This window comes from Scyliorhinus canicula, chromosome 18, assembly GCF_902713615.1.
Source record: "Scyliorhinus canicula chromosome 18, sScyCan1.1, whole genome shotgun sequence".
Classification (NCBI taxonomy): domain Eukaryota; kingdom Metazoa; phylum Chordata; class Chondrichthyes; order Carcharhiniformes; family Scyliorhinidae; genus Scyliorhinus; species Scyliorhinus canicula.
In genome coordinates, this window is record NC_052163.1 from 5,685,857 (window position 1) to 5,709,562 (window position 23,706).

At 51.8% G+C, this 23,706-nt stretch overlaps 1 protein-coding gene across 3 annotated transcripts; it reads right to left on the reverse strand.

Moving 5' to 3' along the window:
- Positions 1-4,324: 4,324 nt before the first annotated feature.
- Positions 4,325-14,810, reverse strand: tefm (transcription elongation factor, mitochondrial). 3 transcript variants are annotated; one of them, XM_038776938.1, is made up of 4 exons: positions 14,730-14,810; positions 10,821-11,269; positions 7,658-7,807; positions 4,325-6,384 (listed from the first exon to the last, which is right to left on the reverse strand). In XM_038776938.1, exons 1-4 carry the CDS (start codon positions 14,764-14,766, stop codon positions 5,953-5,955), a joined length of 1,068 nt encoding a protein of 355 aa, XP_038632866.1. In that variant the 5' UTR covers positions 14,767-14,810; the 3' UTR covers positions 4,325-5,952. The 3 variants fall into 3 exon arrangements, with proteins under 3 accessions (XP_038632866.1, XP_038632867.1, XP_038632868.1); XM_038776939.1 differs by lacking the exon at positions 14,730-14,810 and adding an exon at positions 14,554-14,673; XM_038776940.1 differs by lacking the exon at positions 14,730-14,810 and adding an exon at positions 14,587-14,637.
- Positions 14,811-23,706: the final 8,896 nt, after the last annotated feature.

Genomic DNA, 23,706 nt, shown 5'->3' on the forward strand with positions numbered 1-23,706 from the left:
ATCTATCACTTGCCCTGGTTCATTACCAAGTACCAAATCCAATATGACCTCTGTCTGTGAGGAGTTTGCACATTCTCCCCATGTCTGCGTGGGTTTCACCCCCACAACCCAAAGATGTGCTCACTGGGCTAAATCGCTGGCTTTTAAAGCAGGCCAGCAGCACGGTTCGATTCCCATACCAGCCTCCCCGGACTAGCGCCGGAATGTGGCGACTAGGGGCTTTTCACAGTAACTTCATTGAAGCCTACTCCTGACAAGCGATTTTCATTTTCATGTGCAGGTTAGGTGGATTGGCCACGTTAAATTGCCCCTTAATTGGAAAAAATGAATTGGATATTCTAAATTTAAAACAAAAAAGAAAAGCTTCCTGGACACACTGCACAAACACCATCCCATCCAAACTATTTGATCTAAAGAGTTTCCACTCAATGTTTGGGAAATTGAAGTCACCCATGACTACTACCCTGTGACATCTGCACCTTTCCAAAATCTGTTTCCCAATCTGTCCCTCCACATCTCTGCTGCTATTGGGGGGCCTATAGAAAACTCCCAACAAGGTGACTGCTCCTTTCCTATTTCTGACTCCAACCCATATTACCTCAGTAGGCAGATCCCCCTCGAACTGCCTTTCTGCATTTGTATCCTTTGTAAACAGAATCGAGAGTCACACATGGTATGTTGTCTACCTGGTGCCAGGGTGAGGGACATCTTGAATTGGCTTTTAGAGAGGGAGGGGTGGGATTTGGTTGTTGTGGTCCATGCTGGGACCAACAACAGAGGCAAGAGGTCCTGTTTCGGTATTATTCGTAACAAAAGTAAAGAGCAGGACCTTGAGGGGATGTCAATGCAGTTTCTCGAGGTCTCACCTTGTTACCTCTTGGTCTTCCAGCCTCAGCTCCATTTTGCTCAAATCCTTCTTCATGGGGGTCGTCTCAACCTCCAATGCCACCCCCATGGCTGCCATGAGGTCCTCCTTCATTGCCTCCCTGTGTTTCTGGAACCTGGAGGTGATGAAACCCATTTTTTCCCATCGGCGCCTGGGTCTGCGCTGGGAATTCCATGGGGTCAGCCATTGCTGGTCCGTGCCGCCACACGGCCGTCCCTGCTCCGTGGCTGAGGTTTCTGTCTCATTTTTGCTGCTTTTCCGGCTGGGTTGCTGGTTCCTTGGCTGTTGGTTGGCCCTGTGGTTGAAAGGGGGTTGGTTTGTGGGAGATGGGGGGGGGGGGGCTGACCTTTTTGTGCCCATTCGTTGGGGTTCAAGGGCCTTAACCAAAGTATTAGATGAGAGTCACCTTTTGAGCGACCTTTGGCTGCCACTGGAAGTCGACAACCAGTTTATCCCCGCCCCACCCCACACACATACACCCCCCACCCCCCAGTGGAATTAACCTGCTATTGCTGGTCGGGATGCCGGCATGGCAGCTGTGGACTCAGTCCGTGGCCACCCTGGTCGGGGTGGGGGGGTGCAGGGGAATCGGACACTGGGGAGGGGGGGGGCCTTATAGGCAGCCGGGGGACAGATCCGCGCGGTCAGATGCTCGGGCGCGCGACCAATCGGGGGGGGGGCTCTAGTTTTTATATGTGGCTCCGCGGTCTGAGTCCGCCATGGCGCTCAGCGAGGCTGCCGTCGTACGCATGCGCAGACTCACAATCGGAAGCGCGGGGGCCCATATCCACAGCTAAAGCTGAGTGAATTACTCCGGGTCCCTGCTAGCCCCATGCAGGGCATTGAGTTCGCTCATCTTTTTTGCAGGAATCTCCGGTGTAAAACCCCAGCGTTTTTACGCCGGCGTGGGGGGCATAGTCCTATTTTGGGAGAATCCAGCCCATTCTCCCCACCTGTAGCTCAACAATGAATTCAAACTCGATCTGCGCTGGCAAGGGATTTCTCTCACCCCAACCAATCAAAACACAACAACTGAATGTAGCTGATTTGTGTTTTTAAAATTATGAAGGGGTTTAATCATCAGAATTAGAGGTCATTAATATAAAATACCCGCAGATAAACCAATGAGGGAAGTCAGGAGACTTCTTCAGCCAAGACTGTGGTGAAGGGAGTATTTGAGGAAGTTAACTAAGTTACCACTGCATGGTAGTGCAGTGGTTAGCCCTGCTGCCTCAGGGCACCGAGGACTCTGGTTCGATTCCGGCCCTGGATTGCTGTCCGTGTGGAGTTTGCACATTCTCCCCGTGTCTGCGTGGGTCTCACCCCCACAACCCAGAGATGTGCAGGGTAGGTGGATTGGCCACGCTAAATTGCCCCTTAATTGTAAAAAATCTTCTAAAATAAAAAAATTAATTTAAAAAAACTAAATAAACACAACCTGGTTTTGTTGAAGGGGTGGATGAGATGGGGCGGGTTTTGTATGGAGTATAAACACTGACATGAACCAGTTGGGATGAATGGTCTGTTTCCGAGTTGCATATTCTATATAAACGGCTGCTTGATTGTAATGAACATTCATGTGACAAACAGGAGTAGACCACACAGCTTTTCACGTATACTCCACCATTCAGCACTATCATGGCTGATCATCAGTCACAACTCTGCTCTCGTGCCCACTCCCCATACCCTTTGATTCCCTGAGACACCAAAAATCTGTTCATCTCAGCCTTGATGTATATTCAGTGATGGAACATCTGCAAACCCTTGCCAAAACTTAACAACTCTTTGAGGTGAAGAAATATCTCATCTCAGTCCTAAATAATCTGGCACTTATTCTGAGACTGTTCTGGGTGACCTAGCCAAGGGAAACAATTTCTGTGTTTACCCTGTCAAGTCACTTTAGAACCTTATAGGTATCAACAAGATTGCCTCTTTCTAAACTCCAGAAAGTATAGAGCCAATTTACTCATCCTGTCATCATCAGACAATAATCCCAGCCCAGAAACCAACCCAGTGAACCTTTGCTACGCCACATCCAAATGCAAGTATATCTTTCCTTAATGATGGAGACTAAAACTCCACATAGTCCTCCAAGTGTGGCCTCACCAGAGCCCTATACAACTGTAGCAAGGCCTCCTTACTCTCGCACACCAATTCCTTGCAATTGAGGCTCACTTGCAATTTGCATACCTAATTGCCTGCTTGCTGTACCACATTCTACCTTTGTGTTCCTTGTACGGTTACACCCAAGTGCCTCTGAACTTCAACAATTAGAAGTTTCACTCCTTTTTCAAAACTTTGCTTTTTTTATTCTTTGTCCCCAAGAGAATCTCACTCCTCCAGTTTATATTCCATCTGCCACCTTGTTGCCCATTCACTGATCGACATCTTTGTGTCTTCCTCACAGTTTACAATCCCACTTAGCTTTGAATCATCGGCAAACTTGAGGTACATTACTCTCAGTCTCTTTGTCTGAGTCATTAGCTGTCAGGACATCAGTACTGACTCGTGCGGCACATCACAGGTCACAGCCTACAGCCGACAATGCTGCTTCCTGTCAGTTAACCAATCCTCTATCCACATCAATAGCTCCATCCCAGCTCCATGAGCCCTTGACGGTGCTGTAGGTGGGGGATTTTGCTGTGCTCAGAAATGGCTGCCGTCTCCGCCCATCATAACACCGACTTCATAAACTGGTGTCAAGTACTGGACGTTTCTGCAAGTTACAAATTCCTTCTTGCTCCACTCAGGTCAGCCGCCTCATTGAAGGGTAAATCTGTGATGCCATTACTACCGGAGTTACTGGTATGTTGCAGAGTCATTGACAGGATTAGAACCAACACACAGATTGAAACTGCATTGCAATCTACAATTGCCTAACCCGCACAATCGGATGCTTTCCTGGGGTTGGGGCTGACCTTGTTTATCTCCTGTGAGAGGAGAGGGGCCGACTGAACAATTTACTGTCCTGGGGAGGGATCAGCTGACCCTGGCATCACCAGTGATAGTGGAAGAGATTGGAAACTTGCCAAGTGAGGAGCATTGATGCCACATCCAGCTCCACCCATCTGTATGTGGTGTACACTGAATGATTCATCAGCTAACCCATTATTACAAAATAGTCACAGCTGGTGCCAGGATCTCACTCAGTTACCAGTACTGCTGGTCATAAACCAAAACACAAAACCATTCATGACAAAATGACAAGTAGGGCAGCACGGAGGCGCAGTGGTTAGCACTGCTGCCTCACGGCGCCGAGGACCCAGGTTCGATCCCGACCCCGGGTCTTTGTGCGTGTGGAGTTTGCACATTCTCCCAGTGTCTGCCTGGGTCTCACCCCCACAACCCAAAGGTGTGCAGAAGGGGCACCAAATTGCCCCTTAATTGAGAAAAAAAAGAATTGGATACTCTAAATTAAAAAGGAAAAATGACAAGTAATTCCAGTGAAACGATTTAATAATAAATAACCATGAGGCAAGTCGGGTTTAAATGTACAATCGCCTCACTTCACAATGATCATTCTTTTTAAAAGGAAGGCCTTGATTTATATACTCGGGCCTCACAGCACCGAGGTCCCGGGTTCGATCCCGGCTCTGGGTCACTGTCCGTGTGGAGTTTGCACATTCTCCCCGTGTTTCTGTGGGTTTCGCCCCCACAACCCAAAGATGTGCAGGGTAGGGGGATTGACCACGCTGAATTGCCCCTTAATTGGAAAAATAAATTGGTTTATTAAAAAAAGATCAGGACAGATTAGCAGTAAAATCAAACGGGTAGTCCCAATAGAGGGCCTGGTTAAAAGCCACATAACATGGTTCAGTCGGTGCATAAATGAATCATCGTCTGGGTGACTTGTATACTGAGCTCCAGCTAGAATTTTAAAAACTGTTTTAGATACAGTCAATGGGGAGGCTTTCCATGTTCTTCCACCTCGCCTGAAGCAACAAACTCTCAGCTTCACAGGCACATTTTCCATCAGATCGCTACTAGGAAAAGAATCCTTCTCTTTGACCCACACCCGAATCAACGCACCAAAATCTATTGCCACACCCCAACCCTGACTAAAATAGTTAACTCAGTATAGCCCCAGAGACTGAACTTCTTCACCAGCTGCGGAGCTGCAATCTAGATACTGCCGGAACTTCGGGCACCTCAGACCAAGATAGACATGACCTTTTTTTTTCCCAAGAAGTTGTTTCTGATGAAAGGTCAGTAAACCCAAAATGTTTCTCTCTCTACACATGTTGCTGAGTGTTTCTGTTTTCATTTTTGCTTGAAGTTATTGCTCGCTGTTGCATGCAATAGTTTCAGCTCTCTGCACTAAATGCTCTGCGCAAAATGGGTTCTAATCACTGGCCCCAGCACCCTTGGATGAGGAAGAGGAAAAAAATTAATCAATGCTTAAATAGGCATCAGGATTTGGCTCGGCCGAGAAGCCTATTGCAGTCAAATAACCAATCCGACACTTACCATCAGAGCTCACGCACGAGAAAAACACTGGCATTTCTACGCCACCTTTCACAAACACAGGACATCCCAAAGTGACTTGCAACCAACGATGTACTTTTGAAATGTGGTCATCGTTGTCATGTTGGAAATGCAGCAGCCCATTTGCACCCAGCGAGATCCCACAAACAGCAATATGAAAACTACCAAATAATCTGTGGTCTTTGTGATTTTGATTGAGGGATAAATATTGCCCAGAATATCAGTGAGCACTCGAGGCTACAAGGAAACAGCTACATGGGCGAAGCAATGGAATGTGACCGATGAATCACACGGCAGATTCATGAAACATCAGCAAGGGGTGGGAAGGAGGAGGAAATTTGGGAGAAATTCTTTCCCTGTCCATTCCATATATTGTTTTTAATATTACAGCACCCAATTATTTTTTTCCAATCAACGGGCAATTCAGCATGGCCAATCCACCTACCCTGCACATCTTTGGCTTGTGGGGGGTCAGACCCACGCAGATACAGGAGGGGCTTCCCTGTCCATTTTGACCACAACCAGCATCTGTTAATGTATCGGTGCTAACTGCAGAGTCCCTCTTTAACCTGCTGCGTTATTTAAGAATTGTTGAACAGAAATTCGTAGAAGGCCACAGCCTGCAGCAATGCATCGCACATCTCCTCTCCCCGATCCGCATTTCCCTTCTGAAACAGTCTCCTATAGCGGGTCAGTGTGTCCCGAGGGAACAGCACCCGTGGGTGCTCCTGCGTCACCGAGTCGAGCATGAGCTGCTGCACCAGTTCCCTCCCGCTGGTCCGAGATTCCCCCACCATTAATTCAAAGTGTTTCCCGATGGCAGTGCGCACCACGCTCAGCACCCTGTGCTGACCATCCTGCAGGAAGCCGCCTCCCAGCAGCCCGTGTAACATGGCCTCAATCGTGCGCAGGTGCAGAGTCACAGGGAACAGGTGCGTGTTCTGAGTTGAGATGCTAGGCTTCTCCAAGAGGAATAAATCTGCTTTGGGGATTCGTGCGACGGCGGCAGAGATCTGCAAATAAATGGAAAAGGTTAGAATTTTCAAGGGATCTGTAAGGACTTTGGAATCTTGCTGCACAGTCCATTGTATCCGCGCCCCCCCCCCCGCCCCCGCCCCCACCTTCCCCTTCTCCCCCCCAACCTTCCCCACCCCCAAGCTGCATCACAGTTTCATGGCAACAGGAGGCAGATAGTCAGCCCCTGGAGTCTGATCCATCCATTAGATCATGGCTGGTCTGTACCGTTACTCCATCGACCTGCCCTGGCTCAGTAACCTTTAATCCCTCTGCCTAACAAAACACTCATCAATCTCAGCTCTGAAATTTTCAATTCACGTCCTGCCGCCTCAATAACCTTCGGGAGGAGTGGGTAGGAGATTTCCATTGTCCTTCGAGTGAACAAGTGCGTCATTTTTTTAAAACAAATCCCCAATTAAGGGGGCAATTTAGCGTGGCCAATCCAGCTACCCTGCACATCTTTGGGTTGTGGGGGACGAGACCCACACAGACACGGGGAGAATGTGCAAACCCCACTCAAACAGTGACCCGGGTCCAGGATCGAACCCGAGTCCTCAGCGGCGTGAGGCAGCAGTGCACTGGGCTACCTTGCCGCTCTCCAAACTCTCATTTTAATATCAGGCCTCATCCTGTGGTTGTCAGTCCTCCAGGATTGCTCTGGAGTCTCCAGGGATTGAACATTAATCTCCCATCAGTAAAACCTCATTCTGTGGCACAGTGGTTAGCATTGCTGCCTACGGCGCTGAGGACCCGTGTTCGAATCCCGGCCCTGGTCACTGTCCGTGAGGAGTTTGCACATTCTCCCCGTGTCTGCGTGGGTTTCACCCCCACAACCCAAAGATGTGCAGGGTAGGTGGATTGACCACGTTAAATTGCCCCTTAATTGTAAAAAATACTTGGGTACTCTAAATTTATTTTAAAAAAGCAAAACCTCATTCTTTTTGATCGGAATATTTACTGATTAGTGAAATATTGGTGATAGGGATAAGGCCAGTTTATTTGCTATTTAGGCTACAGGAAGAGATCACGTGGTTAAACCCCCATCCAAGGATAGCTTGCAACCCGAATCCTGCCAGAGGAAACAGTACCTCTCTATCTACCCGATCAATTCCTTGAATTGCCTCAAACAGCTCCATTAGATCATCCCTTCATTTTCTATCCTCGATAGGAGATAATCCGACTGCCCACTTCTCCCTGGCACAGTGCAACGGGAGCCCAGAGTAATGGAAGAGAGAGAAGGGGAGAGAAAAACCTGCCAAGCTGACTTGCCTCCTCGAGGTAGATGGAGGGTAGGTAGGCACCTTTCATATACCGGTGGCTCGTCTCCTGATTCCAGTCCAGAACAGTCAGATTCCGATCCACGTGAGCCCATGCAATCTTACGGATTCCAAACACGATCGACACAATGCTTTTCGCAGCCTTATGGTAAATAAAAGGATTAGATTTAGATTCTGCGCAGCAAAAGCATTTCACTGGTAAGCCAGACGTTACTGAGCTGCAACATTCAGCAACACATGAAGCAGACAATCTCACCACAGCCTGTTTCTATTTTTTTACTAAATTTCGAGTACCCAATTATTTTTTTTTCCAATTAAGGGGCAATTCAGCGTGGCCAATCCACCTACCCGGCACATCTTTGGGTTGTGGGGGCAAAACCCACGCAGACACGGGGAGAATGGGCAACCTCCACACGGATACTGACCCAGAGCCGGGATCGAACCCGGGTCCTCAGTGCTATAGTCCTAGTGCTAACCACTGTGCCACGTGCCGCCCCCACCACAGCCTGTTTCAACAGCAATGCGCAACCACCACATCTACACATTCAAAATCTTACATCCGAGCACATTTCAACAGAACCTTAATTTCTATTGTCAGATTTTTCAATTCTGTATTGACATCAGACACCAGCCCCGTACTATAAACTTCTGCCCTCACATTCATAAAGGAAATGGTAGAGCGGCATATGGCGCAGTGGTTAGCACTGGGACTTGGGCGCTGAGGACCCCGGCTGTCCCGGGTTACTGTCTGTGAGGAGTTTGCAGATTCTCCCCGTGTCTGCGTGGGTTTCATCCCCACAACCCAAAGATGTGCAGGTTAGGTGGATTGGCCACGCTAAATTGCCCCTTAATTGAAAAAAATAATTGGGTACTCTAAATTTATTTTAAAAATAAGGGAGACAGTCAAAATAAACCACGTTGTATTTAAAGTCTTCCATCAATGCCATCTACAGCACACCGGCAGATCTTGCACTGGAGTCTCTCTGGTTTGAGTGTGCCTAGTATACTAACTGTATATCCAGTATACCTATTCTATTTATAGTATATCAGTTGCATATCCAGTAAACTAATATTTCCAGTATACAAGTTATATATCCAGTACTGTTATTTTGTATTGTATATCAATTGCAGATTTAGTATACCCATCGACTAACCAGTATACTCATCGACTATCCAGTATACCCATCGTCTATCCAATATACTCATCGTCTATCCAGTATACCCATCGTCTATCCAGTATACTCATCGTCTATCCAATATACTCATCGTCTATCCAGTATACCCATCGACTATCCAGAATACTCATCGACTATCCAGTATACCCATCGTCTATCCAATATACTCATCGTCTATCCAGTTTACTCATCGTCTATCCAGTATACCCATCGTCTATCCAGTATACCCATCATCCATCCAGTATACTCATCGACTATCCAGTATACTCGTCTATCCAGTATACCCATCGTCTATCCAATATACTCATCATCTATACAGTATACTCATCACCTATCCAGTATACCCATCGTCTATCCAGTATACTCATCATCTATCCAGTATACCCATCGTCTATCCAGTAGACCCATCGTCTATCCAGTATACCCATCGTCTATCCAATATACTCATCACCTATCCAGTATACCCATCGTCTATCCAGTATACCCATCGTCTATCCAGTATACTCATCATCTATCCAGTATACCCATCGTCTATCCAGTATACTCATCGTCTATCCAGTATACCCTTCGTCTATTCAGTATACCCATCGTCTATCCAGTATACCCATCGTCTATCCAGTATACCCATCGACTATCCAGAATACTCATCGACTATCCAATATACTCATCGTCTATCCAGTTTACTCATCGTCTATCCAGTATACCCATCGTCTATCCAGTATACCCATCGACTATCCAGTATACCCATCGTCTATCCAATATACTCATCGTCTATCCAGTTTACTCATCGTCTATCCAGTATACCCATCGTCTATCCAGTATACCCATCATCCATCCAGTATACTCATCGACTATCCAGTATACTCGTCTATCCAGTATACCCATCGTCTATCCAATATACTCATCATCTATACAGTATACTCATCACCTATCCAGTATACCCATCGTCTATCCAGTATACTCATCATCTATCCAGTATACCCATCGTCTATCCAGTAGACCCATCGTCTATCCAGTATACCCATCGTCTATCCAATATACTCATCACCTATCCAGTATACCCATCGTCTATCCAGTATACTCATCATCTATCCAGTATACCCATCGTCTATCCAGTATACTCATCGTCTATCCAGTATACCCTTCGTCTATTCAGTATACCCATCGTCTATCCAGTATACCCATCGTCTATCCAGTATACCCACCGTCTATCCAGTATACCCTTCGTCTATCCAGTATACCCGTCGTCTATCCAATATACCCATCGTCTATCCAGTATACCCATCGTCTATCCAGTATACCCATCGTCTATCCAGTATACCCATCGTCTATTCAGTATACCCATCGTCTATCCAGTATGCCCATCGTCTATCCAGTATACCACTCATCTATCCAGTATACCCATCTTCCATCCAGTATACCCATCGTCTATCCAGTATACCCATCGACTATCCAGTATACCCATCGTCTATCCAGTATACCCATCGTCTATCCAGTATACCCATCGTCTATCCAGTATGCCCATCGTCTATCCAGTATACCACTCATCTATCCAGTATACCCATCTTCCATCCAGTATACCCATCGTCTATCCAGTATACCCATCGACTATCCAGTATACCCATCGTCTATCCAGTATACCCATCGTCTATCCAGTATACCCATCGACTATCCAGTATACCCATCGTCTATCCAGTATACCCATCGTCTATCCAGTATACCCATCGTCTATCCAGTATACCCATCATCTATCGAGTATACCCATTTTCTATCCAGTATACCCATCGTCTATCCAGTATACCCATCATCTATCCAGTATACCCATCGTCTATCCAGTATACCCTTCGTCTATCCAGTATACCCATCATCTATCCAGTATACCCATCATCTATCCAGTATACTCATCGTCTATCCAGTATACCCATCGTCTATCCAGTATACTGTTTGTACAGCCTTTCCGCAGTTTACTTTGCTCCTTACCAGAAGTCGCTTTCGCTCTACATCAGGTTTGATAAACTTCAGTCCGTGGAGTTTCTTGTCTCTCCTCCCAGGCTCCCCGCTGGGGTTCAGGATTGACTGACACACTTTCATTATGGTTTTGTGTTTGAAGAGTGGCACCTCCAATAGACACTGCAGGTGTGTGAATGGCCCGCGTGCATCCCTGTACTCCACAATGTTGGCTGACTTCCGGCCACGGAGCAATTTGATTCCCGCCAGCTCCTCCCGGGAGGCTGTGTTCAGCACCTGGAGCACAGTTGCCCGCTGCTGGGGTGTGTAGCGCTCGTCGATGTCTTCAGTCCCTGGGTCAAGCTGTGAACAGTCAAGCTGGTGGAGATCTGTCGCAGCATAGAGACCTTCCTTACAACATGTGCAAAAGCGCAGGTTCACCATGTTGGGGAGTCCTAGTCGCTGGAACACACACTGCCGGCCTAGGGAAATAGAAACACACCATGAGACCCGATGTTCTTAAACATCTCCCCTGACCAGTCAGCCATCTATCTTCTGTCTGTGCCCTGACACCCACCAAGTCATGTTCACCCATCAACACTGGTTCTCACTAACCTACACTGGCTCCCAGTTCTGTAATACACACTCCCCATCTGTTTAATCTCTGACCCTCTGACAGTGCAGCACTCCCTCAGTACTGACCCTCTGACAGTGCAGCACTCCCTCAGTACTGACCCTCTGACAGTGCGGCACTCCCTCAGTACTGACCCTCTGACAGTGCGGCACTCCCTCAGTACTGACCCTCTGACAGTGCGGCACTCCCTCAGTACTGACCCTCTGACAGTGCGGCACTCCCTCAGTACTGACCCTCTGACAGTGCGGCACTCCCTCAGTACTGACCCTCTGACAGTGCGGCACTCCCTCAGTACTGACCCTCTGACAGTGCGGCACTCCCTCAGTACTGACCCTCTGACAGTGCGGCACTCCCTCAGTACTGACCCTCTGACAGTGCAGCACTCCTTCAGTACTGACCCTCTGACAGAGCGGCACTCTCTCAGTACTGACCCTCTGACAGTGCGGCACTCCCTCAGTACTGACCCTCTGACAGTGCGGCACTCCCTCAGTACTGACCCTCTGACAGTGCGGCACTCCCTCAGTACTGACCCTCTGACAGTGCGGCACTCCCTCAGTACTGACCCTCTGACAGTGCGGCACTCCCTCAGTACTGACCCTCTGACAGTGCGGCACTCCCTCAGTACTGACCCTCTGACAGTGCGGCACTCCCTCAGTACTGACCCTCTGACAGTGCGGCACTCCCTCAGTACTGACCCTCTGACAGTGCGGCACTCCCTCAGTACTGACCCTCTGACAGTGCGGCACTCCCTCAGTACTGACCCTCTGACAGTGCAGCACTCCCTCAGTACTGACTCTCTGACAGTGCGGCACTCCCTCAGTACTGACCCTCTGACAGTGCAGCACTCCCTCAGTACTGACCCTCTGACAGTGCGGCACTCCCTCAGTACTGACCCTCTGACAGTGCAGCACTCCCTCAGTACTGACCCTCTGACAGTGCGGCACTCCCTCAGTACTGACCCTCTGACAGTGCAGCGCTCCCTCAGTACTGACCCTCTGACAGTGCAGCACTCCCTCAGTACTGACCCTCTGACAGTGCAGCGCTCCCTCAGTACTGACCCTCTGACAGTGCAGCACTCCCTCAGTACTGACCCTCTGACAGTGCGGCATTCCCTCAGTACTGACCCTCTGACAGTGCAGCACTCCGTCAGTACTGACCCTCTGACAGTGCGGCACTCCCTCAGTACTGAGCCTCTGACAGTGCGGCATTCCCTCAGTACTGACCCTCTGACAGTGCGGCACTCCCTCAGTACTGACCCTGTGACAGTGCAGCACTCCCTCAGTACTGACCCTCTGACAGTGCAGCACTCCCTCAGTACTGACCCTCTGACAGTGCGGCACTCCCTCAGTACTGACCCTCTGACAGTGCAGCACTCCCTCAGTACTGACCCTCTGACAGTGCGGCGCTCCCTCAGTACTGACCCTCTGACAGTGCGGCTCCCTCAGTACTGACCCTCTGACAGTGCAGCACTCCCTCAGTACTGACCCTCTGACAGTGCGGCACTCCCTCAGTACTGACCCTCTGACAGTGCAGCACTCCCTCAGTACTGACCCTCTGACAGTGCGGCGCTCCCTCAGTACTGACCCTCTGACAGTGCGGCACTCCCTCAGTACTGACCCTCTGACAGTGCGGCACTCCCTCAGTACTGACCCTCTGACAGTGCGGCACTCCCTCAGTACTGACCCTCTGACAGTGCAGCACTCCCTCAGTACTGACCCTCTGACAGTGCGGCATTCCCTCAGTACTGACCCTCTGACAGTGCGGCATTCCCTCAGTACTGACCCTCTGACAGTGCGGCACTCCCTCAGTACTGACCCTCTGACAGTGCGGCACTCCCTCAGTACTGACCCTCTGACAGTGCAGCACTCCCTCAGTACTGACTCTCTGACAGTGCGGCACTCCCTCAGTACTGACCCTCTGACAGTGCAGCACTCCCTCAGTACTGACCCTCTGACAGTGCGGCACTCCCTCAGTACTGACCCTCTGACAGTGCAGCACTCCCTCAGTACTGACCCTCTGACAGTGCGGCACTCCCTCAGTACTGACCCTCTGACAGTGCAGCGCTCCCTCAGTACTGACCCTCTGACAGTGCAGCACTCCCTCAGTACTGACCCTCTGACAGTGCAGCGCTCCCTCAGTACTGACCCTCTGACAGTGCAGCACTCCCTCAGTACTGACCCTCTGACAGTGCGGCATTCCCTCAGTACTGACCCTCTGACAGTGCAGCACTCCGTCAGTACTGACCCTCTGACAGTGCGGCACTCCCTCAGTACTGAGCCTCTGACAGTGCGGCATTCCCTCAGTACTGACCCTCTGACAGTGCGGCACTCCCTCAGTACTGACCCTGTGACAGTGCAGCACTCCCTCAGTACTGACCCTCTGACAGTGCAGCACTCCCTCAGTACTGACCCTCTGACAGTGCGGCACTCCCTCAGTACTGACCCTCTGACAGTGCAGCACTCCCTCAGTACTGACCCTCTGACAGTGCGGCGCTCCCTCAGTACTGACCCTCTGACAGTGCGGCTCCCTCAGCACTGACCCTCTGACAGTGCAGCTCCCTCAGTACTGACCCTCTGACAGTGCGGCACTCCCTCAGTACTGACCCTCTGACAGTGCAGCACTCCCTCAGTACTGACCCTCTGACAGTGCAGCACTCCCTCAGTACTGACCCTCTGACAGTGCAGCACTCCCTCAGTACTGACCCTCTGACAGTGCAGCACTCCCTCAGTACTGACCCTCTGACAGTGCAGCACTCCCTCAGTACTGACCCTCTGACAGTGCAGCACTCCCTCAGTACTGACCCTCTGACAGTGCGTCACTTCCCTCAGCACTGACCCTCTGACAGTGCGGCTCTCCCTCAGTACTGACCCTCTGACAGTGCGTCACTCCCTCAGTACTGACCCTCTGACAGTGCGGCACTCCCTCAGTACTGACCCTCTGACAGTGCGTCACTCCCTCAGCACTGACCCTCTGACAGTGCGGCACTCCCTCAGTACTGACCCTCTGACAGTGCGGCACTCCCTCAGTACTGACCCGCTGACAGTGCAGCACTCCCTCAGTACTGACTCTCTGACAGTGCAGCACTCCCTCAGTACTGACCCTCTGACAGTGCGGCACTCCCTCAGTACTGACCCTCTGACAGTGCAGCACTCCCTCAGTACCGACCCAGTGAGGGTTGGGAAGGGGATGGTGGGGCTGATCAATGTGCGATCCCCCCCCCGGTAGAATAGCTCTCTGTCCGCCGGGGGGCTGCCCGCTCTCTCCCCCTCCTCCCGGAACAGACTGTTCCCGCGCTCCCAGGGCTTCACCTCGGATCAGTAACCGGCTCAGGCTCCGCACCCACATGTCCGCAGGCCGGGTGCAGCCGCAATCCGGTCCCCCAGTGCGGAGCGGCGCCCCTGCCGGAAGCTTCCGCCGGAAACCGCGGCCCGAAACCGGGTTCCCCCTGTCGGGCGGAGTGGGAATCCCCTGTAGCTGGGAGTGAGGGGTCAGCATGGGTGAGGGGTCACCCTGGCTGAGGAGTCATCCTGGCTGAGGGGTCAGCATGGGTCTGGGTCATCCTGGGTGAGGGGTCAGCCTGGCTCTGGGTCATCCTGGGTCAGGGGTCAGCATGGGTCTGGGTCACCCTGGTTATGGGGTCAGCACGGGTGAGGGGTCAGCATGGGTCTGGGTCATCCTGGGTGAGGGGCAGCCTGGGTCTGGGTCCGGGGTCAGCATGGGTCTGGGTCAACATGGGTGAGGGGTCAGCATGGGTCTGGGTCAGCATGGTTGAGGGGTCAGCATGGCTCTGGGTCATCCTGGGTGAGGGGTCAGCATGAGTGAGGGGTCAGCATGGGTGAGGGGTCAGCACGGGTCTGGGTCACCCTGGGTGTGGGGTCAGCATGGGTCTCCATCATCCTGGATGAGGGGTCAGCATGGATGATGGATCCGCGCGGGTCTGGGTCATCCTGGGTGAGGGGTCAGCATGGGACTGGGTCACCCTGGGTGAGCCCACTCCCCACGCTGTCCCCATAACCCCGCACATTGACCCTGACCCATCTACTGCCCACTCCCCTCGCTGTCCCCGTAACCCCGCACATTGACCATGACCCATCTACTGCCCACTCCCCTCGCTGTCCCCGTAACCCCGCACATTGACCATGACCCATCCACTGCCCACTCCCCCTCGCTGTCCCCGTAACCCCACACATTGACCCTGACCCATCCACTGCCCACTCCCCCTCGCTGTCCCCATAACCCCGCACATTGACCCTGACCCATCCACTGCCCACTCCCCCTCGCTATCCCCGTAACCCCACACATTGACCCTGACCCATCCACTGCCCACTCCTAGCGCAATCCCCATAACCCCACACATTGATCCTGACCAATTCACTGCCCACTCCCCTCGCTATCCCCATAACCCCGCCCATTGACGCTTACCCATCCACTGCCCACTCCCCCTTGCTGTCCCCATTACCCCGCACATTGACCCTGACCCATCCACTGCCCACTCCCCCTCGCTGTCCCCGTAACCCCACACATTGACCCTGACCAATCCACTGCCCACTCCCCCTCACTGTCCCCATAACCCCACACATTGACCCTGACCAATCCACTGCCCACTCCCCCTCACTGTCCCCATAACCCCACACATTGACCCTGACCAATCCACTGCCCACTCCCCCTCGCTGTACCCATAACCCCACACATTGACCATGACCCATCCACTGCCCACTCCCCCTCGCTGTCCCTGTAACCCCGCACATTGACCCTGACCCATCCACTACCCACTCCCCCTTGCTGTCCCTGTAACCCCGCACATTGACCATAACCCCACACATTGACGGGTTACGGGGACAGCGCGGGTCTGGGTCACCCTGGGTGTGGGGTCAGCATGGGTCTCCATCATCCTGGATGAGGGGTCACAGCCTGGGTGAGGGGTCAGCGCGGGTCTGGGTCATCCTGGGTGAGGGGTCAGCATGGGTCTGGGTCATCCTGGGTGAGGGGTCAGCATGAGTGAGGGGTCAGCATGGGTGAGAGGTCAGCGCGGGTCTGGGTCATCCTGGGTGAGGGGGACAGCATGGGGAGTGGGCTCACCCAGGGTGACCCAGTCCCATGCAGTCCCGTAACCCCGCACATTGACCATGACCCATCCACTGCCCACTCCCCCTCGCTGTCCCCGTAACCCCACACATTGACCCTGACCCATCCACTGCCCACTCCCCCTCGCTGTCCCTGTAACCCCACACATTGACCCTGACCCATCTACTGCCCACTCCCCCTCGCTGTCCCCATCACCCCGCACATTGACCCTGACCCATCCACTGCCCACTCCCCCTCGCTGTCCCTGTAACCCCACACATTGACCCTGACCCATCCACTGCCCACTCCCCCTCGCTGTCCCTGTAACCCCGCACATTGACCCTGACCCATCCACTGCCCACTCCCCCTCGCTGTCCCCATAACCCCGCACATTGACCCTGACCCATCCACTGCCCACTCCCAGCGCTATCCCCATAACCCCACACATTGACCCTGACCAATTCACTGCCCACTCCCCTCGCTGTCCCCATAACCCTGCACATTGACCCTGACCCATCCACTGCCCACTCCCCTCGCTGTCCCCGTAACCCCGCACATTGACCCTGACCCATCCACTGCCCACTCCCCCTCGCTGCCGCATAACCCCGCACATTGACCCTGACCCATCCACTGCCCACTCCCCCTCGCTGTCCCCATTACCCCGCACATTGACCCTGACCCATCCACTGCCCACTCCCCCTCGCTGTCCCCGTAACCCTGCACATTGACCGTGACCCATCCACTGCCCACTCCCCCTCGCTATCCCCATAACCCCACACATTGACCGTGACCCATCCATTGCCCACTCCCCCTCGCTGCCGCATAACCCCACACATTGACCCTGACCCATCCACTGCCCACTCCCCTCGCTATCCCCATAACACCGCCCATTGACCCTGACCCATCCACTGCCCACTCCCAGCGCAATCCCCATAACCCCACACATTGACCCTGACCCATCCACTGCCCACTCCCCTCGCTATCCCCATAACCCCGCCCATTGACCCTGACCCATCCACTGCCCACTCCCCCGCGCTGTCCCCATAACCCCACACATTGACCCTGACCCATCCACTGCCCACTCCCCCGCGCTGTCCCCATAACCCCACACATTGACCCTGACCCATCCACTGCCCACTCCCCTCGCTATCCCCATAACCCTGCACATTGACCCTGACCCATCAACTGCCCACTCCCCCTCGCTGTCCCCATAACCCCGCACATTGACCATGACCAATCCACTGCCCACTCCCCCGCGCTATCCCCGTAACCCCACACATTGACCCTGACCCATCCACTGCCCACTCCCAGCGCTATCCCCATAACCCCGCACATTGACCCTGACCCATCCACTGCCCACTCCCCCTCGCTGTCCCCGTAACCCCGCACATTGACCCTGACCCATCCACTGCCCACTCCCACTCGCTATCCCCATAACCCCACACATTGACCATGACCCATCCACTGCCCACTCCCCCTCGCTGCCGCATAACCCCGCACATTGACCCTGACCCATCCACTGCCCACTCCCCTCGCTATCCCCATAACCCCGCCCATTGACGCTGACCCATCCACTGCCCACTCCCCCTCGCTATCCCCATAACCCCGCACATTGACCCTGACCCATCCACTGCCCACTCCCCCGCGCTATCCCCGTAACCCCGCACATTGACCCTGACCCATCCACTGCCCACACCCCCTCGCTGTCCCCGTAACCCCGCACATTGACCCTGACCAATCCACTGCCCACTCCCCTCGCTGTCCCTGTAACCCCGCACATTAACCCTGACCCATCCACTGCCCACTCCCCCGCGCTATCCCCATAGCCCCGCCCATTGACCCTGACCAATCCACTGCCCACTCCCCCTCGCTATCCCCATAACCCCGCACATTGACCCTGACCCATCCACTGCCCACTCCCCCGCGCTATCCCCATAACCCCGCCCATTGACCCTGACCAATCCACTGCCCACTCCCCCTCGCTATCCCCATAACCCCGCACATTGACGGGTTACGGGGACAGCGCGGGGGAGTGGGCAGTGGATTGGTCAGGGTCAATGTGCGGGGTTACGGGGACAGCGAGGGGGAGTGGGCAGTGGATGGGTCAGGGTCAATGTGCGGGGTTACGGGGACAGCGAGGGGGAATGGGCAGTGGATTGGTCAGGGTCAATGTGCGGGGTTATGCGGCAGCGAGGGGGAGTGGGCAGTGGATGGGTCAGGGTCAATGTGTGGGGTTATGCGGCAGCGAGGGGGAGTGGGCAGTTGATGGGTCAGGGTCAATGTGTGGGGTTATGGGGACAGCGAGGGGGAGTGGGCAGTTGATGGGTCAGGGTCAATGTGTGGGGTTATGGGGACAGCGAGGGGGAGTGGGCAGTGGATGGGTCAGGGTCAATGTGCGGGTTACGGGGACAGCGAGGGGAGTGGGCAGTGAATTGGTCAGGGTCAATGTGTGGGGTTATGGGGATAGCGAGGGGGAGTGGGCAGTGGATTGGTCAGGGTCAATGTGTGGGGTTATGGGGATAGCGAGGGGGAGTGGGCAGTGGATGGGTCAGGGTCAATGTGCGGGGTTACGGGGACAGAAAGGGGAGTGGGCAGTGGATGGGTCAGGGTCAATGTGCGGGGTTACGGGGACAGAGAGGAGGAGTGGGCAGGGGATGGGTCAGGGTCAATGGGCGGGGCTATGGGGATAGCGCTGGGAGTGGGCAGTGGATGGGTCAGGGTCAATGTGCGGGGTTACAGGGACAGCGAGGGGAGTGTGTAGTGGATGGGTCAGGGTCAATGTGCAGGGTTATGGGGATAGCGAGGGGGAGTGGGCAGTGGATTGGTCAGGGTCAATGGGCGGGGTTATGGGGATAGTGCGGGGGAGTGGGCAGTGGATGGGTCAGGGTCAATGTGCGGGGTTATGGGGATAGCGGGGGGAGTGGGCAGTGGATGGGTCAGGGTCAATGTGCGGGGTTACGGGGACAGCGAGGGGGAGTGGGCAGTGGATGGGTCAGGGTCAATGTGCGGGGTTATGGGGACAGCGAGGGGAGTGGGCAGTGGATTGGTCAGGGTCAATGTGTGGGGTTACGGGGACAGCGAGCGGGAGTGGGCAGTGGATGGGTCAGGGTCAATGTGCGTGTGGTGAATGTGATTCACACTATATATAGTTGCTAATATCACTCCATGTATATATGTTCGTTATCTACCCGTTGTAAGATCAATGCTGTATATAGTTGCCAATATAACTCCGTGTATATTTTCACTATCCACCATTGTAAGTGCCGTTGCACTATCCGACCACCAGGGGGAGTCGCTCTGGGAGTACACAAGAGTTTGTACTGGGCTCCTCCCTTGCCTCCGCCCAGGACTCCTCCCCCTGGGACCGATTATTCACTGCCCGGGTGGAGTTTGCACATTCTCCCCGTGTCTGCGTGGGTTTCGCCCCCACAACCCAAAGATGTGCAGGGTAGGTGGCTTGGCCATGCTAAATTGCCCCTTAATTTGAAAAAATGATCTGGGTACTCTAAATTTAAAAAAATAATAATTAGTGTGTATGCCCCTCTTAAACCAACTATCAGTTAACCAATGCTCTCTCCAATGCCAATATATAAGTACTCCCAATACCATGGGCTCTTATCTTATTAAATGGCCTTTTGTGAAGTCACGTATCGAATGCTTTTTGGAAATCCAAGTACATTACATCTACAGGTTCCCCTTTATCAATCCTGCTCGTTACCCCAAATTGAATAATTTGTCAAGCATAATAATAAACTTTTATTGTCACAAGTATGAAGTTACAATGAAAAGCCGCTAGTCACTACACTCCAACACCTGTTCGGGGAGGCTGGTAAGGGAATTGAACCCACGCTGCTGGCCTTGTTCTGCATCACAAACCAGCTGTCTAGCCCACTGAGCTAAAGCAGCCTGGTTTCCCCTTCATGACTGACTCATGCTTGATTATATTATGTATTTCAAAATGCTTTGCTCTTGCATCCTTTTCAATGGACTCATAACAATTTAGCAATGAGAGCTGTTAAACTAATTATAGTTTATATAAATATAAACTGGCTTATAGTTGGCTGTGTTTTGTCTCCCTCCTTTTTGAATAAGCGTGTTTACATTGACAGTTTCTCAATCCTCTGCCACTTTTCAGAATTTTTCTTTAATTTAGAGTACCCTATTATTATTATTTTCCAATTAAGGGGCAATTTAGCGTGGCCAATCCACCTAACCTGCACATCTTTGGGTTGTCGGGGTGAAGCCCATGCACACACGGGGAGAATGTGCAAACTCCACATGAACAGTGACCCTGGGCCGGGATTCGAACCCGGGTCCTCAGCGCTGTATGCAGCAATGCTAACCACTGTGCCACGTGCCGCCCATACTTCTCCAGAATTAAAAAATTCTTGGAAGATTACCACCAATAAATCCACTATCTCTGTAGCTACTTCCTTTAATATCCAAGGATTCAACCAATCAGATCCAGGGGATTGATCTGCCTCTAGCCCCATTAGTTTTCATAGTATTCCTACAGTGCAGAAGGAGGCCATTCAGCCCATTGAGTCTGCACCGACCCCTTGAAAGGACACCTCACCTTGGGTCAGGCCCTACCCTATCCCCATAACCCAATAATCCCACCTTTTGGACACTATGGGGCAATTTAGCATGGCCAATCCAACTAACCTGCACATCTTTGGTCTGTGGGAGGAAACCGGAGCACCTGGAGGAAACCCACGCAGACATGGAGAGAACATGCAGACGCTACACAGTCACTCGAGGCTGGAATTGAACCCGGTACCCTGGCACTGTGAGGCAGCAGTGCTAAACACTGTGCCAATGTGCCACCCTAGCAGTTTTCTCTACTAATAGTTATTGTATTTATTTCCTCCCCCATTTTGCCCCTTAGTTATTTCTTATTATTGGAATGTAATCAATATCTTCCATCATGATGACTGACACAAATTATTTGATATAATTTGTAACTTTTTAATATATTTAAAGTTCTTACTGTCTGTTTTGTATATTACTTGCTAGTTTACCCTCATAGTTGATCGTCTTCTTTTTTTTGGTCATCTTTTATTAGTTTTTAAAACTTTCCCAATCCTCTAAGTTTACTACTCATCGGTGCCTTATTGGATGTTTTTTTCTTTCAATTTAATACTATCATTAACTTCCATGGTTAATCATGGTTGAGTTCTCTCCTTCCTAGATTCCAATTTCCTCGTTGGAATATATCTTTGTTATGAGTCATAAACATCAACATATTTTCAACATCTGCCATTGCTGATCAACTGTCTTTTCTGCTAAACTTCTTTCGTAGTCCATTCCAGCCGTCTCTGCCCTCATTTCTCTGTAATTACCTTTATTTAAGTTTAGCACAGTTGTTTCTGACCCATGTTTCTCACTCCCAAACTGAATACTAAATTCTACCATGTTATGATCACTGTTTCCTTGGGGATCTTATACTCTGAGATTGTTTATTAAACCTGCTTCATTACACATTACCAGATCGAAAATAGCCTGAACACTGGTTACATCCACAACATATTGTTTAAGGAAACTGTCCCAAATACACGGAATGAAATGAAATGAAAATCGCTTATTGTCACGAGTAGGCTTTAATGAAGTTACTGTGAAAAGCCCCAAGTCGCCACATTCCGGTGCCTGTTCGGGGAGACCGGTACAGGAATTGAACCCACGCTGCTGGCCTTGTTCTGCATTTCAAGCCAGCTGTTTAGCCCACTGTGCTTCTTTTTTTAAATTTAGAATACCCAATAAATTTTTTCCAATTAAGGGGCAATTTAGCGTGGCCAATCCACCCATCCTGCATATCTTTTGGGTTGTGGGGGCAAAACCCACACAAACACGGGGAGAACGTGCAAACTTCACATGGACAGTGACCCAGAGCTGGGATCGAACCTGGGACCTCGGCGCCGTGAAGCAGCAGCACTAACCACTGCGCCACCGTGCTGCCCTTAGCCTACTGTGCTAAACCAGCCCCGAAAATTCCTCCTCATGGTTCCTCTACCAATTTGTTTTTCTCAATCCACATGACGATTAAGTCACCCATGATTAAAGTACTGCCTTTTAAAAAAAATTTAGAGTACCCAATAAATTTTTTCCAATTAAGGGGCAATTTAGCATGGCCAATCCACCTACTCTGCACATCTTTGGGTTGCGGGGGCGAAACCCACGCAAACACGGGGAGAATGTGCAAACTCCACACAGAGAGTGACCCAGAATCGAACCTGGGACCCCGGCGTTGTGAGGCAGCAGGGCTAACCCACTGTGCCACTGTGCTGCCCTCTAATACTGCCTTTTTTACATGCCCTCATTATCTCCTGATTTATTCTCTGTCTTACAGTAAAGCTACTGTTTGGGGGCCAATTGATTACTCTCACCAGTGTCTTCCTCCCCTTGTTATTTCTTACCTCCAACTATATGGACTTTACATCTTCCGATCCCAGATCATTTATTGCTGTTGTGCTTATTCCATCTCTTATTAACAAAGCTACCCCACCACCATTTTCTTCCTGCCTGTCCTGACTCCCTGTGAGGAATAGGCTCTGAAGATTGTGGGGTTGACCAAGGAGAGAGCAGTCACCGATAGTGAGGCTGGCCTGCGTTGCAGAGGTGAGGATCCACTGCCCCTTCCCCCAGATGACCCGTCTCAAGTGAGATGTTCATGTCCATTCTCTCGCAGGATCTCCATCTTTTGGGGCTGGGCCTTCCTGAGTTGTCCCCTCCCCACTGCCACCCAAGAGACCATCTCGGAGGAGAGCTCCGAGGAGACCACCATCGAGGTGGCATGGTGGCAGAGTGGTTAGCACTGCTGCCTCACAGCACCAGGCTCAATTCATTTTTTTCATAAATTTAGAGTACCCAATTATTTTTTTCCAATTAAGGGCCAATTTAGCATGGCCAATCCACCTACCCTGCGCATCTTTGGGTTGTGGGGGTGAAACCCACGCAGACACGGGGAGAACGTGCAAACTCCACACGGATAGTGACCCAGGGCCGGGATTCGAACCCTGGTCCTCAGCGCCATAGGCAGCAATGCTAACCACTGTGCCACCGTGCTGCCCTCCCGGGTTCAATTCTGACCTCCCGTGACTGTGTGGAGTTTGCACGTTGTCACCGTGTCTGCGGGGGTTTCCTCCGGGTGCTCCGGTTTCCTCCCACGGATGTGTAGGTTAGGTGGATTAGCCAATGCTAAAATTGCCCCTTAGTGTGCGGTTA